The following is a 16807-nucleotide window of genomic DNA, read 5'->3' as shown; positions in this document are numbered from 1 at the left end:
TATATATATATATATATATATATATATATATATATATATATATATATATATATATATATATATATATATATATATATATATATATATATATATATAAACTGTATGTTATATACAAAAGTATACTACAAGTCTTATACACTTTTTTCGGCTACCAGATTTAAATAATTTTTGGCGCGGGCAAAAAGTGATACTATGGTTGTTTAATTATTTATACAAACATATCAATTTACCATGATTAAGTGAATTTATAAGGTGAGAATGCATATTGATCAATCATGGTTAAACAAAATAAGTTAAATTTGCAATCATATGTCATGCAACTATTAATTTAGTGTAAACACCAAATGCAGCTACAATTTTATCTCCACGCACACACTTACGCTTCACTCTCATATCCAGAAGATGAAAGTGGCAGAGATGAGGATGTTGAGGTGGATGTGCGGGCATACTAGGATGGATAAGATTAGGAATGAAGTTATTCGGGAGAAGGTGCGCGTGGCTCCTATGGATGATAAAATGCGGGAAGCAAGGCTCAGATGGTTCGAGCACGTGCGGAGGAGGAGCCTTGATGCTCCGGTGAGGAGGTGCGAGATTTTGGCCCTGGCGGGGACGAGAAGAGGTAGAGGGTGGCCTAAGAAGTATTAGGGAGAGGTGATTAGACAGGACATGGTGTTGCTCCAAATTTTCGAGGACATGGCCCTTGATAGGAAGATATGGAGGTCGAGCATTAGGGTTGTAGTTAGGATGTAGTCAAGTCTAGGGGTGAGGCTAGTTCGATAGGGGTGGTCTTAGACTGCTAGGGGTTTATGTTATGTTCTCCTATCCTTACGTTTTCATAGCATCGGGCCCATTTTCTGGTTTTGTTATTGCATTTCAACTATTTTCTAGTTCTTATGATGCTAATATCATTTCTTTAGTTTCTGTTTGATGGTACTAATATATTGCCCCTTTCCTTCTCTTCTTGTTTTTTCCGTCTTCTTGAGCCGAGGGTCTTTTGGAAACAACCTCTATACTCATTCGAGGTAGGGGTAAGGTCTGCGTACACATTACCCTCCCCAGACCTCAATTGTGGGTTTTTACTGGGTCGTCGTTGTTGTTGCTACACGCACGCACTTACGCTTCAGAAATAAATAAAAGAAAGACTAAGAAGGAGAAGAAAGAATATTCATCGGCTTCCCAATGCAAATTGACATACTTAGGCAGACGAAACCATACCATCTTTAGTGAATGACACGAAGAACAGACAACTGAATGGTTTGACGACTGAAGATCCCCAGTCTAAATTATTATATTGATACAAAAACGTATCATCATCAGGAGGATATCAGGAGGAAAAAAAAAACACATACAATAATGAGACCTAGCTATTACTAAACATTCCCCCAACCCCATTTGTTTGCATAGACAAACTTAATATAGAAAGAGCTATGAAAGAATGATTTACATTGACGCTCAATTCGCACCAACTAAACAATTTGAAACTATTTGTGACACAAAGTCACACGACTAAACCTGACCAGAGGTGAAGGGCTTGCAACAACAACCCTGTTCGGGAGACTACCGCGTTTTAGGAGGCTTTCTGTTTTGTTTATTCTCATGATCCAACTCATCGCAACAATCTGCAACGTGCTCTGAGAAATGCAGGCTCTTGAAACAGAGTTCACAAACATCAATGTCTTGTGATTTCCTGTCAGTATTTGTTAGTTGAGATTTTTACAGCCTGCAGTTTTATGCTTTACTTTGGAATAGCCTTAAATTACTCTTCTTTCACCAAAGATAATACTGGAACCCCTTTGGTTGAAAAACTTGAACACTTCACTCGCAGCTCATCACCCACCTCAAAGTCCCTCTTTGCACCAGGCTGCACCGCACATTCAGCAGTTAAAACAAGAAATATCTCATTGAACATCTAAAAGTGGTGGAATGCAAAATAAAACCTACTGGGACCATCCAAATATTTGTTACAGTTTTTGTGAATATCAGATGGCTAAACAAGGAAAAGAAGGGAAGCAAGCAATGGTCACCAATAGAAACATAAAATTAAGAAAATATAGCAAATATTTTGACCCCAACTTGCAAATAAGGCATTTTACATAAAGCAGAGTTGCTGTAGAAAGTTCAAAAAAATAGAGAAACTTTAAGACAGTAAAGTGAAACATACCTCAAAACGATACATTCCCCGAATTCCACCACCCAAATCCAGCACCAAACCAAGGGCACGAATTTGATGCACCTTTGCTGTTACTTTCATACCAAGCTTTAGTTTATTTGCACTCATAGGGGTCTCAGTCGTAGCGTCATTCTTATCTGACCCAATTTTAGAATGCAGGCCTGCTTCAGAAGTATGTTTCTGCTCACTTTCATCATCACTTAGTAGGTCAAGAATGGCATCCTTGCCTCTTTTGGACTTGGCATTTCTTGAAGAAAAACTAGATTCTAAGAAAGACGACGACATCCTTGTTTTCTTATCAAATTTAGGAGGACTTTTAGATCCATTATCACCTTTTGAATTTAGACCAGCACTTTTTTCCTCCTCATCACACTCGGCAGCACTTCGGATTAGAACTGCTGGTGTAGCTGACTTTAAAGTTGATTCACTAGTTTCAGGCCCCGCATCAGCAACTTCTTTTTCTTGCTCATTAGATACATCCTCAATGGCAGCCCAAACATTAACCTCTGGACTAGCAGGAGCAACAGGTTCATCAACAGAAATGTGTGTCTTGGATTTTGGTCTAGGCAGAGTAGCTTTTAGTGATAACTTAATATTACCACGAACGTCCTGCCCTATACACATTAAAGAAAGTTGCTTTCCCACAGATACCACGTCTGAAACTCGGGAAACCTAATGGTAAAAAGACACAAATTAATCACAAAACAATAACATGTCATGAGTAGTCAATCTAGCCTAAACCTTCATGCCTCTGACCTTGTTCCTCAAGTACAACAAGGACAGTATAAACTATTCAACTTATGTTTTTACCATATAATTATGCATGACTTGCACAATTTTTACATATAGGGCGTGTATGGTATGAAGGAAAACTTTTTCCGAAAATGTTTTCCAATTTTCCCATGTTTGGTTGGCCTAAATGTTTTGGAAAACATTTTCCTCATGAACTCATTTTCCTCCAATTTGAGGAAAATGTTTTTCCTTTTAAGAGAAGGAAAAACATTTTCCAAAACTTTTCTCAACCTTCCCCACACTATTCACCATCCTCATCAACCCCCACCAAACCAACCCACCCCCACACTGTTAGAAATATGCTTTAGAAGCTGCTCTCAGTAAAATTATTTTACCGTTTCAGCTATTTACTGCAGTAATTTAGTTTGAATTAGAAATAATTTTGAACTAGTCTTTAGGAGTGAACTAGTCTCTAGGAGTTAGTTATTTTCAGCATATTTTGTGCTGATTTTTAGGTCTTTTAAGTTAGTATTTCTCTTATAAATTGTAGTCCAAATGCAGTAAAATAAGATAGTATTTTCAGCTTCAGTTCCTTTTACATCTATTCCAGTATATTTTTTATTTTCTTGTCATCTTCCCAGTTATTTCCCTTAATTTCTTTGATCAAGAACCAACAATTGGTATCAAGAGCCATCTTCTTAAGGGACCTAAGTAAAATCTTTTCTTGAGTGAGATGGAGACTTAAATGAGTTTTTCTCGATTGGCTCCTCCAGTCTTTGATGGTGAAAATTACCAACTGTGGGCAGTGAGAATGGAGACTTACTTGGAGGCTTTAGATCTTTGGGAGACCGTGGAAAAGGATTATGATGTTCTTCCGCTGCCTAACAATCCCACGGTGGCCCAGATCAAGAGTCACAAGGAAAAGAAAACCAGGAAATCAAAGGCGAAAGCAACTTTGTTTGCTGGTGTGTCTGCAACAATTTTCACGAGAGTTATGGCTCTCAAATCAGCTGGGATTATCTGAAGGGAGAATATACAGGAGATGAAAGAATACGAGACATGAAGGTGTTGAATTTAATAAGGGAATTCGAGTTGCGGAAAATGAAGGAATCTGAGACTATCAAAGAATACTCAGATCGGTTGCTTGGCATTGTTAACAAGGTAAGATTGCTTGGTACTAAATTTAAAGATTCAAGAATTGTTGAAAAAATTCTTGTTACGGTGCCTGATATGAAGTATCCATAACTACCTTGGAAAATACAAAGGATCTATCCAAGATTATCTTGGCAGAATTGTTAAATACATTGCAGGCACAAGAGCAAAGGAGGCTTATGAGGCAAGATGGTATGGTTGAAGGAGCCCTGGCAGCCAACCACAAAACTCAAAGCAAGGGTAATAATGTTAAAAAAAATTACCCGCCTTGTCAGCACTGTGGCAAAAAAGGTCATCCACCATTCAAATGTTGGAAGAGGCCAGATGCAAAGTGCAAAATTTGCAACCAACTTGGTCATGAAGCTGTAATTTGCAAAGGCAAATATCAAAAGCATGAAGCAGATGCCCAAGTCGCCAATGAAGAAGAAGAAGATCACTTGTTTGTGGCAACTATTCTTTCAACCAAAAAAATCTGATTTTTGGTTGATTGACAGTGGTTGTACGAAACACATGACATATGACAGAAATCTTTTCAAAGAGTTCACGTCTATAGGAAATAAGAAAGTCAGAATTGGAAATGGTGATTATATTCTTGCTAAAGGAAAAGGAACTGTTGCAATCCCAACAAATTCAGGTACTAAGAAAATTTCAGATGTTCTTTATGTTCCTGATATTGATCAAAATTTATTAAGTGTTGGACAACTAATGGAAAAAGGATTTAAAGTATCCTTTGAAGATAAATATTGTTTCATTTATGATGCAACTGGACTTGAGATTTTAAGGGTTAAAATGAGAGGTAAAAATTTCTCATTTGATCCAACCGAAGATGAAGAATGGAGCCAAAAGAATCTACTAAGTGCAGGTAATTCTCCAACTGAGGACATATGTGAAAATAAGGTAAGGAAGAAGTTGTCAATATTTCAGAAAATGCAATTCTGGAAGAAAGTTGACAAGTCTCAAGGCAAGATGCAAATGAAGCTGAAAAACGAGCCAACTTATTTCATTAACAATCAAGAGATGCAGCAAAATACAGAAGTGAACTCGATTCACTGCAAGTCCAAAGATCAGTTGGCAGATTTACATACAAAGTCGCTTCCAGTTAAAGGTTTACAAGGGACAAATTCAGAATTTGCAGCTTCAAAAGCAAGGAGGAGTGTTAGAAATATGCTTTAGAAGCTGCTCTCAGTAAAATTATTTTACTGTTTCAGCTATTTACTGCAGTAATTTAGTTTGAATTTGAAATAATTTTGAACTAGTCTTTAGGAGTGAACTAGTCTCTAGGAGTTAGTTATTTTCAGCATATTTTTGTACTGATTTTTAGGTCTTTTAAGTTAGTATTTCTCTTATAAATTGTAGTCCAAATGCAGTAAAATAAGATAGTATTTTCAGCTTCAGTTCCTTTTACATCTATTCCAGTATATTTTTTATTTTCTTGTCATCTTCCCGGTTATTTCCCTTAATTTCTTTTATCAAGAACCAACACACACTAAATAAAAATACTATTAATAGTACTTTCTTTTCATGTTATAGATAGATTTTTTTTTTCATTTCAACAAATGAATATTTTTTTTATGATATAAAAAAAAAATTCATTTAACAAAAAAATATTTTCTTTTCATGTAGAAAAAGTTTTTTTTTTCATTTCAACAAAAAAAAAATTCTTTTCATGATGTAAAAAAAGTATTTTCTTTTTCCATTTCAACAAAATGAGTATTTTCTTTTCATAATGTAGAAAAGGTATTCTTTTATTTCATAAAATGAGTACTTTATTTTTATGTTGTAGAAAGAGTACTTTCTTTTTCAACCAAAAAAGAGTATTTTCTTTTTAATTATTGAGCAAAAATTTCAATGTTATTTTTGCGTAAAAAAGTAAAGCAACACATTAGTTCCTTTGGGTTTGTACATGTGAATTTTTAGATACATGGGGAGGGTGAGGAGAGTAGCATAAAAACATATTTTCCTAAAAAAAATATTTTCTACTCTCTAACCAAAAGAAAATATTTTCCAGAAAATATTTTTGATTCACCAACCAAACAAGGGAAAATAAGTGATAAAACCATTCATTTCCCATGAAAACACTTTCTAGGAAAACATTTTCCTTCGTACCAAACACACCCATATAGACATTACATTTGCTGAATTAAAAAATTTGTGTGGAACCGCAGCAGATTGCAAGCAATATATAGTCCAGTTAATTTCAAATTTTCGAAGAAAAATTATAAATTTGTGCTTGTAAGCAATGATATACTATCTCAGAAGAAGGTCATCATTATTTTCTGCAAATAGTCTCAATCTCTATTTGCATAGTAGGAGTGAGCTATTAGTACGGTAATATCGACTTTTGTAGAGTGGGCACTATGACTGAGTGAGATTGAAAAAGCATCAACTTTTAAACTGCTAAGATACTTTTTTTTTTCCAACTGCTAAGATACTTGACATTACAAAATTTTGATCCATTACCCTAAAAGAGTAGTCATCACCCAAAATCAAAAGAAACAGAGGCTCACTATGGTCCTTCCAAAAATAAATCTAATATTTTGCAGGCTACTAGGTTACCAGTACAAAGTGTTAATTTCAACCGAAAAATCTGTAAACCAACAGGACTGAACTTGTGTAACTCATCCTTAACCCTAGTGCACATACGAGAGAGAGAGAGAGAGAGAGAGAGAGAGAGAGAGAGAGCACCTACCGGTTCGTGTGACAATTCTGAAATATGTAAGAGGCCTTGTTGTCCACCATTGAACTCCACGAAGGCACCGTATTCTTTAACAGATGTAACAATACCTTTATATATGCCTCCAATCTCAATTTCACGCCCAATAATGAAATCAACCTGTCAAAAATAAATTACAAAGGATGACATTAGTTGGCTCAGAAACTTTTCAAGGATTGTGAAGCCAAAGGAAAGTGAAAAACAAGGTTTTGAAACATCTATAGGACATGGGAAACTTTCACGACAAACCTTTCTACAACTAATTCACCATTCTGTCTTAGCTGTTCTACTTACTTCAGTTACAAGATTGTGCTCAATCTCTTCTACAACAACAACGAACCCAGTGTAATCCCATAAATGGGGCCTGGGGAGGGTAGTGTGTACGCAACCTTACCCCTACCTTATAAAGATAGAAAGGTTGTTTCCGATAGACCCTCGGCTCAGGGAACAGTGGAGATAAGACAAAGCGGCCAAGTAGCAAACAATGGAAACAACAATGTAATATGATAACGAGCGTGAATGACACAGCAACAACAACAACAAACCCAGTGCAATCCCACATGTGGGGTCTGAGTAAAGTAATGTGTACGCAGACCTTACCCCTACCTTATGAAGGAAGAGAGGTTATTTCTGATAGACCCTCAACTCAAGTGACACAACATGTAATAAAGAACCATGATAAGATAATACAAAAATAATCCTAGTACTACTGGTAAACCTAGGAGGAATACACTATTATCAGTCAACCTACGACCCTAATTCTCGACCTCCACACCTTCCTATCGTGGGTCATATCCTCGGTAAGCTGAAGCAACGACATGTCCTGCCTAATTACTTCTCTCCGATACTTCTTAGGCCTACCTTTTCCCTTCCTCAGACCCGTCACGGACAACCCCTCACGCCTCCTGAACGGAGCATCTATGTCTCTCCTCGTCACATGCACAAACCATTTCAACCTCGATTCCCGCAACTAGTCCTCCACAGATGCCACTCCTACCTTGTCCCTAATAACTTCATTCCTAATCATGTCCTTCCTGGTATGCCCACACATCCATCTCGACATTCTCATTTCAGCTACTTTCATCTTCTGGACATGGGACTTCTTGACGGGCCAGCACTTAGCCCCCCATACAACATAGTCAGTCTAACCACCACTCTGTAGATCTTGCCCTTAAGTCCAGGTGGGCCAAACAACAAATTACATGCAGTGGGCCAACAAATTACCTTCTCCTGTACTTTCTCCATCACTGACTGATTTTTTGCAACTATTGTAAGTGTTCCATCACTAACCGAGATCCGTGCACCTACATTATGAATCAGTAGGGAGAAATCAATACAAATCTTAAAAGTGATAAAGGAATCAGCTGGAGAAGTTAACGATAGCTGCACCATCACAAAGCGTTTACATATGCAAATGCAATGTCGTAAGACATGCATTATATGTCTCTACGTGTGTATCTTTGTGTGTGTATCCAATGAAACTTAACAAGGCAAAGTGATAATGAGGATAAACAATATGAAGTAAAGTAAAACTAGTTCACATTCAGTTTGTTAAAGCCAAAATTAATATTACCGCAACAAGTTTGAAGGGAAGAAAATTCTACTAACAAAGTGAAGCACGCTATTAACATTAGAACTACATCAATGCTCAAAAGCAAGAGAGGCAGGAGGAAATATATTATTAGCCAAGTCCTCATGTCAAAGATCACCGAAAAATCAAAATAACCAGGTAAAGATTACAGATAACTCTAATGCAAACTGTTGACTGCACCTGTTTCTTCTTCAATTTTCCTCTTCAAAGCACCAACAGGACCAATCAAGCGACGAAGGGCGTCATTGCTGTATTTTAACGTAACTGTGTTGAAGCAGTTACCAAAATATTAGCAAAAGAGACATGTTAAATGAAGTGGAAACAAAGAGTTTAGATAAATCCAAAATCAATGATGGGGAAGAAGCTACTTACCTAGCCGAGGAGAATATCTGTCATCCTGAATACGTGGAGCACTTATCTCGCGCTCCATATGTTCAAGGATTTGAAGCCTCCCTTTAAGTGCAGGATCTAGACATTCGCATACGATATCCAAAGGAATTCCAGCTGGTTTTATATCTAATTGTATTGCGGTCACTCCATTACGGGTGCCAGCAATTTTAAAATCTATGTCACCCAGATGATCTTCCAGACCCTAGAAGTTACTTAATCAAGTAAGTAAAACTCACATCAAACTTAAGAGAAAGATGGAGACCAGCCTTAGCCAAAAGAAAAGTAGGATCCAACTTAAACCAACAAGTCAGAGGAAGAGGAGTAATGTAAACTACACAAGTGGTGATCAGATAAGTAAAGCTTTGAAGCCGATAACTCTGTCTACAAGAATTGCAGTTTCCGCGACCTCAAGGTTTTATGAGCATATAGTTCTGGTAGAAGTAAAATCTAATCACAGTGCAAGTAGCGCATTGGTAGAAAGACAAGGTACAGACTGGGAGCTTCAGCAAGTCAAAGGGCTGCATAAACACACAAGACCAAGCTAGAACACGAAACAAATGGAAACACGCAACAGTGCACTCCACAATCCGCATTTCTACCAAAATAAAGAAGAGCAGCACTTCTCGTAAGAATTTGGTGAAATCCAAGAGGAAACAAAAGGTCACAAGAAAGTCCACAGTTTCATATTACAAGCATTAAGCATGCAAGGGAGTGTTGGTTGAATAGTAGATGCACATCTTAAAACCTAGTCCTTCAGTGACTAGATGATTTCACAACTTTAAAGCACATACCCACAGTGACCAAAAAAATTGGTCTTGCTCCAGCGGCCGATATTTGATTTGGAGCAATGTTGAGTCACCATTTAAATTGCAGGTTACTATCTTGAGGAAATTCACTAAAAAGTACTATCTTGTTGATAGCTTACAGGATATTTACCAAATCTTATTTGTTTGTGTCTTTGTCCCTTTGAGGATATTCACTAAAAGTAGTTTGTTTATTTAGTGCGTTGTTTTTTTTTTTTTTTGAAAGGGATATTTAGTGCGTTGTTAGAAATCTTAGTATTTAATATATGCTTTATTTTCCCTTCTGTTTGTCCCCTTCACTGAACTTCACAGAGCTAAGGCAAACATGCAAAAAGATTGAAACACAGTCCTCACCAGAATATCAGTTAATATACGATAATCCTTGATTTCACCAGTTGATGGGTCAACTTCACTAACAAGCCCCACCGACAAACCTGCTACATGCTCTCTTAGTGGAATGCCAGAATCCATCAAAGCCATGCTGCCTGCATCAACCAAACAAACAGCAATCATCACATTTGCATTCTGAACTATAACTTAAAAGACATCTTTAGATCAGAGAATTCTGCTGAGTATTGGTCCACTCAGAATTTCATCATCAATATTGCACAATGGAAGCGTGAAAACATCTGACTGACATTGAGATCAAGCAAATTGAGAAATTACCTCCACACACAGTTGCCATAGATGTTGAGCCATCAGATGCCATGACTTCAGAATTGATACGGACTGTGTATGGAAAATCATCTTCAGGAGGCAATACGGCAAGAAGAGCCTTTTCAGCAAGAGTGCCTGCAGAAGATATCACAAATTACCCTGGCAATGCTATCATAATAGAAAAAAAGTAACATGAACATAAATTTGATGAAGAGCAGATTTGTCATCAAATGGCTGTCCAACTTCAAAAGCCAATTAAATTGGGTGAGTATGAACAAAATAAGAATTCTAACTACTGGTTCCTGACCATTGCGCAAAAAATGTCTATAAGCTAGCTACATGACAAGGCTCATCACTTACGAGGCCACAAGAATTTGTGACCAAAGAGTTAGATCGCCTTTCGAGTTAAGCATCATCAAGCATGCCTTCTGAAAGGAGCAAGGTAGGTAAGTCTGGTCTTCAACAATTACGCTTTCACCTTTTACACTTTTTGGAGTTCGTAGAAAATGAACAGAAAGATCAAGAAACCCAAAAGATGATCAAGTGGAGAGAGATTCCAAAACTAGAACAAGTTATACCAGATAATACAAATATTTATTAATCAAACATATAAGAACAATGCATGCAACCCTGCCCCTTACTTTAGGATCTTGAATGAGAGAGGAGAATAGGATCTTCTCTCCTTTTTCCTTTAACCAGTATTTGGTTTTTACATGAAATACGGAAACAATAATAAAACAAGAAAAAATAAGGCTACTGGGAAAAGAGAAGGGAATACATCATTAACATCTCTATTCCCTCGTGGTCTTGTGGATACACAACGGCATAACCATTTCCACATATTAAGGTTGATTATAGCTGCAAATTGACATTCTAGTATTAAGGTCCATCTACAGCTTTCAGTAACCTCAGGAGCAGAACATATTATAAACCTGAGAACCAAATAGCTAACCATGACCATATTATAGACCTGAGAACCAAATAGCTTACCATGACCAACTTCACGCCTATTCAGGCCAGCTCGCTTGCCAACTTCATTCGTACAAAATGGTGGAAAACTATAATGAAGCATGAATCGCTTGCTTGAAGGACCGACCAGCGAATCCAGACGTTGAGCATCCCCAGGGGCTCCAAGGGTAACAGTGCAAAGGACCTGTATAAACATCCCATAAGGAAAATGAATGGCAACAAGATTGCATATTTGCATGTGACAATAACCCTAAATCATAGTACACCCTGTGTTCTTAGTGAAAATGAACATACTAACCTGAGTATCCCCTCTTGAAAACAGTGCAGACCCATGCAGTACAGGTAAATTACCAGCTTCACAGTACAAAGGCCGAACTTCGTCAAGACGCCTTCCATCCACTCTAAGCCCTTCTGAAATGATCCTTCTGCGAACAACCTGATGTTGTCAGAAACTTGAGGATGTTACCATCACGAAGTGATATTAAAGTCAGAACTTAAGCAGAAGTAAGATGTATCAAGAAGCCCAAACAAATATTCCTCAAAAATGCAGTGGCAGTTTGGTTCAAGGGATTAGGTTGTTAGCCCGGTATAAATTTTGGGATAAAATTTATCCTGTTTTTGGTTGAAGGTATTAGCTAAAATAAGTATTTTTTTTATGGGTCTAAAATAAGTATTATTTTTATACCAAAATCTTGGTATAATTACCCCATATAGAAGGTGGGATTGATTATCCAGGATAACCCTGGGATATGCTGGTGTTAAATCAAACGACCCTAACTGAAGTATTCAAGTCTTTATAAAGAATATGACCGTGTTTGCTAATGGACTTATAATCCAAAATACATGTTGCAACCTACTATCAATCTATTATTAGGGAAATACACATTATTTTGAAAAAGACCAAATGCATGAGGAAATAACCTAGAAGGCCAATCATTGAACTTGTGTTCCTCTGCAATCAACAACAGAAAAAGAAGAAACAAAATTCTGCTGTCCATTGAAGATGCACAAATAGAGCCTCACAATTGGAAGCACAAAAGATAAACTTCAGCCTCTACAACCATACCTGCTTCCTCACTGTATCAACTGTCTTTGGTAGAATTTTTAAGCCTTCTTCATCACCTTCTTCCTCAAGGGCTCTTTTAACATCCTGTGTGATTTTTTCTAAAGCTTCTCCACGCTCAAACTGAATAACAATGGGAAACATAATATTTAATGAGATGGAAATAAGGTCACTGCTGTCATTACCAGTAGATATATAGCATGAATAGTGAAAAACAGTGAAGTCCCCAAAAATTCATCTTGTAGTAAAAAAATACGAACCTTTCCGTAAGTAGGGTCTGTAAAAACAGCTTCTATAGGTTCTTTGGCCAAATTCTCAATTTTCTCAAATGTTCTTTCAGATACCATAGACAGCTTATACTCTTTCTTCTGCTTACCAGCTTTAGCTGCGAGTCTAATTTGAGGGTCAAGATACTTAACAGCCTGAATATTCAAAAATCAGCATTACTGGTTTGGAGTAACGGTGCAGTAACAAATTGATAGCCAGCAATATCTCACCTCTGGATGAGCAAGTCTCAAAGCAGCTTCCAAATCCTTCTCAGAAATTTCACGAGCTTGGACATCTATCATCAAAGTTTTATCCCTCGTACATGCATATACCAAGTTAAGATCACTGATACTAAGCTGCATGACATCCATTATGAAGACTTCAATAAAGGGACAGGACTGCAACTACTGGTGAACATAATTGGCATCACTTACAGCAACTGCCATAAGGCACATTGGTAGTTGGAGTTGCCAAGTGGCTTTTTGTTTTATTCTCTTACTATGTCGTTCTTCTTACTATGCCTAGTATCTAGATTCTAGGAAAAGCTAACTTACTCCGCTATTGACACCTAGCAGTGGCTACGTAATCGAGTAGCTACAACCTCTGCACGAGATCTCAAAGCTCAAAATTTTTACACTTAATTTAACCATATGCCATTAGAGTGTAACTAGGTATGGCACCCAAGGATTGGCTTAACTATCAATGAAGCTGGAATAGATTATGGAAGACCAGGGTTCAAACCCTAATAGAGGTAAACAAAAATGCTATGTGATTTTTTCCAATCTGTCGAAGCAGTTGCCTCAAACCTTTTTATAAGGTTACGGGGTACCTATGATGGGAGGTAAAAAAATACTGGTGAATTAGTCAAGGTGCATGTAAGTTGACCTAGACAACACCAATATATATATGTTTTAAAAGCTTATGTGTGCTATCATGCTTTTTTTTCTTTCTAGTTATTATGTCTGTTACCATGCTTGTTCCCTATGACAAACATGTGATGTCACATGAGGCACCACATGTGAGAGTCGTCCTCTTTTCTCCATTTCAATGACTTTAAGAATCATGTTACTTCTTTCTTTTTTTGTGACCGAGACATCTGTCTAGCACCAACCCTTAAGACCAACTGCAGCCTTCGAAACTCAAGGATAATGGGCCTTCCCTACTTAAATACCAGACTTAGTTCACATTGTGCGAGACTCGAACCTATGACCTAACTCACAAGTCCCTCAACCTTTGCCGCTTGAACTAAGCCCTGGGGGCCAAAAATCATGTTACTTCTCTTTCAAGGACAAGGTAAAAGTGAATCCAGCAAAACCCTGGTTTTCCACTTGGTTTTGCCTTCAGCGGTGAAGGCTGAAAATTAACACTATATCCATGTGTATGCATCTTAGTATCTGACATCTTCTCATCTAAAGTTATAAAGAGATAGGTTTAAACTATGTTACACACCAGGATATCAAGGTTAACTGAAGGTAAAACATAATTTCTACTCCTGATACAAACTGTTTTGAAAATCTCAAATAACTTGGCCCTGTTTCTAATAGTATAATTGCAGACTTTCCTAAAAGAAACATTCATGCTAAAGTTGAATCCTTAAGCTCTCAAGATGTCAAAGTCGTAACCGCCACCAGAATGAAAGTCGACTTGCTGAAATCGAAAAAGTCTTAAACGCAATAAATTTATTCTAACGATGCCATCTAAAATACGATATTACCTCATCCATGCTTGGATTTACAACAAATTGACCAGAAATCCTTCCAATACGTATTACTCCAATTGGCCCACCCCAAGGAATATCCGATAACATTAGAGCAGCAGATGATGCGTTAGCTGCCATTACATCTGGATCTTGTTTCCCGTCCGACGAAAGAACACTTGCCATTACCTGGGGAGAAAAAAGTAATGTGAGTCAGAGAAGGTCATAGACTTCAATGAACAATTATTATCAAGTGCATTGCAATGAGATGATGACAGCTTTACCTGCACTTCATGGTAAAATCCAGATGGAAAAAGTGGTCTTATGGGTCGATCAATAAGACGGCCACATAAAAGTTCACGTTCTTTTGGAGCACCCTCTCTCCTCATGTATGTTGTAGGAATAACACCTTGAGCAAATTGTTTCTCTTGGTAATCAACCTAAGAGAAGCAAACATTATCAGCACTCATGACCACATAATGAACAAAGGTTCAGACTAATTATTTACAAGTATCAATCAATAGGAAAACAGAGAAGGTACAAAGTGCATGGAAGAGAGGGAAAACAAGAAAAAGGGAAACACACCTAATCTGTCCTTAGATATTGAAGCCATAAGTACTACATAATGTGCAGCGCCAATTATTACCAAACCATAAGCCATCTATTGTAGTTTGACCTCCTATTTCCATCATTTTCGCAGTATCCACATATCACCAGAAGTCAAAAGAGAAAAAATAATGCTAAAGTCGATTGGAACTTTAAGTGCAATTAAAGCGTGAGCTTTAGCGAAAGAAAAAACAAAAAATAAACTACACTTAAGGATATATATGTTGTTGTGCCCTTTAAGACAGAACCCATGGGTGAATGCACACATGCCTTAGCACCTTGACGGCTAAACTAAAGCGCCATTAAGCGAGGCAAAGCCAACAACCTAGGGTTCATCGGGTTTCAGGGCTTAAGTGCGCTTTAAGCAGCCTTTAACAACACTGGTATCACAGATATGCCTTGCTGCAGCTCAATTTCTAGAATGCACATATTTCGCTTCTCCAACATTACATGCAAGCAGCAGAAATTCCTACAAGTGTTTCTGTCTATACTTTGGAATCAAAAGGTTTCAGTTACAACCATAAAGTTTGCTTCTTTAACTTTCATCAGGTGAAACGCCAAAAGGTTACCTCCCAAACTTTTAATCAGAAAATGCTGGATATCCTGCCCTACATATATGAGTATGCACATTGAAAATTTTGAGGGTATCTTTGGCTTTTTCAAATAAAAAAAAAGGTCTGTCTTTGCCATTTAGATTTTGCACATTTTCAGTGCCTTCAAGCTACACAATATAAAGAATAATAAGTTTTAAAAAAAATGCAGAAATGTGGTGAACATACTGTCAGAGGCAAAAAGTCACGAGCTGCATCGCCTTTAGATGAAGCGACAGTTGAGAGGACCTTAGTCTCATCCATGGCTAAAACTACAGAACCATTAGCAAACCTCGCAATTTTTCCAGTTTCTAGAGTAATTTTGCGTGATCCAATCTCGAATTCTTCGGCGAATGTTTCCAGAACTTTCTTGCCAGCGACAGGAGGAGTATCTGCATCGGCGAATGATGGTGACGTGGACGGCGCGAAGCCAGTACGACCGCTGCAAATTGTACGGAAGCCGAATCTTCGCCATGTGAGGACGTACGGTATCAAAAGTGGATTTACTTTGTTTCTTACAGACGCCATTAGAGAGTGAAAGTGACTAATGGAAATTGAACAAAGGGGAAAGATGCCTTTGTAGGGTTTAAGGTTCTTTCAGTGAAGGAGGCTGGGGGTTTTAGGAAACACTAAAGACGGGGCTGGTGTACTTTCCTGCGTTTGTTTGCAAAAAAATGGAAAAAGACTTCTCAGTGTGTTTTTAGAGATTTTTTTTAAAAATTCTTGTAGAAAATTAAAAACACTTAATGATGTTTAATTGAAAATAATTTGCCGAGGTATCAAACTCCCTGCATAGTTTATGAAAGAAGTTGCATACTAGTATATGTTATTTATCACCATAAAATATGAAAAAATCCATATATTAGTGATACATGAAAACCATACCCTTGAATTTAGGGATATAGCTTTTGCAGATAAATGCATCTTTTCTAGTCTCAACTCTCAAACATGAAAATTAAATGTTTTCCTCTTTGTATTGTCTTAAAGATTTTTGCTTTTAGGGGCTTGTCTTTAACATTACATGAGATACTTAATATAATTAGTATATTACCTATCTTTAAACATCAAATTATTAATTTTAACTTTCAAATAATAAAATTCAGACTCTAACATATAAAATAATAATATATTAAAAGAATATATGTAATTTCATAATAGATCTTATATCAATTTTTTGGAATAATATACCAAATGATTGACTTGAGTTGGCAACTAAATTTAATCTTCCAAATCTTTTTACATACGATAGGGGCTACATTCTTGTGATATTAATTTTAACATTTTTTATAAAATATATAATATGGTAGTTATTTCAGTACTAGTTACCTTGACAGTGAAAATGACAAAAAAGAAACTCAAACTAAATAAAGTACTTATAAAACTTTGTAGTAGAGACTTTTTAAATAAT

At 37.0% G+C, this 16807-nt stretch overlaps 2 protein-coding genes across 2 annotated transcripts; one reads left to right on the top strand and one right to left on the bottom strand.

Moving 5' to 3' along the window:
- Window positions 1-1200: 1200 nt before the first annotated feature.
- LOC109206365 (polyribonucleotide nucleotidyltransferase 2, mitochondrial) lies at window positions 1201-16052 on the bottom strand. Its single transcript, XM_019369195.1, has 16 exons — window positions 15589-16052; window positions 14488-14643; window positions 14222-14392; window positions 12738-12863; window positions 12501-12662; window positions 12244-12363; window positions 11476-11613; window positions 11199-11361; window positions 10218-10343; window positions 9906-10036; window positions 8731-8950; window positions 8539-8622; window positions 7992-8071; window positions 6744-6887; window positions 2162-2842; window positions 1201-1861 (listed from the first exon to the last, which is right to left on the bottom strand). Exons 1-16 carry the CDS (start codon window positions 15925-15927, stop codon window positions 1757-1759), a joined length of 2946 nt encoding a protein of 981 aa, XP_019224740.1. The 5' UTR covers window positions 15928-16052; the 3' UTR covers window positions 1201-1756.
- On the top strand, window positions 3947-4551 carry LOC109206366. Its single transcript, XM_019369196.1, has 2 exons — window positions 3947-4063; window positions 4213-4551. The coding sequence occupies exons 1-2, from the start codon at window positions 3962-3964 to the stop codon at window positions 4528-4530; spliced, it is 420 nt and encodes a 139-aa protein (XP_019224741.1). The 5' UTR covers window positions 3947-3961; the 3' UTR covers window positions 4531-4551.
- Window positions 16053-16807: the final 755 nt, after the last annotated feature.

This window comes from Nicotiana attenuata, unplaced genomic scaffold (genome assembly GCF_001879085.1).
Source record: "Nicotiana attenuata strain UT unplaced genomic scaffold, NIATTr2, whole genome shotgun sequence".
Classification (NCBI taxonomy): domain Eukaryota; kingdom Viridiplantae; phylum Streptophyta; class Magnoliopsida; order Solanales; family Solanaceae; genus Nicotiana; species Nicotiana attenuata.
Note: the sequence above shows the minus strand (reverse complement) of the source record. Positions and strands in the feature narration are given on the sequence as shown.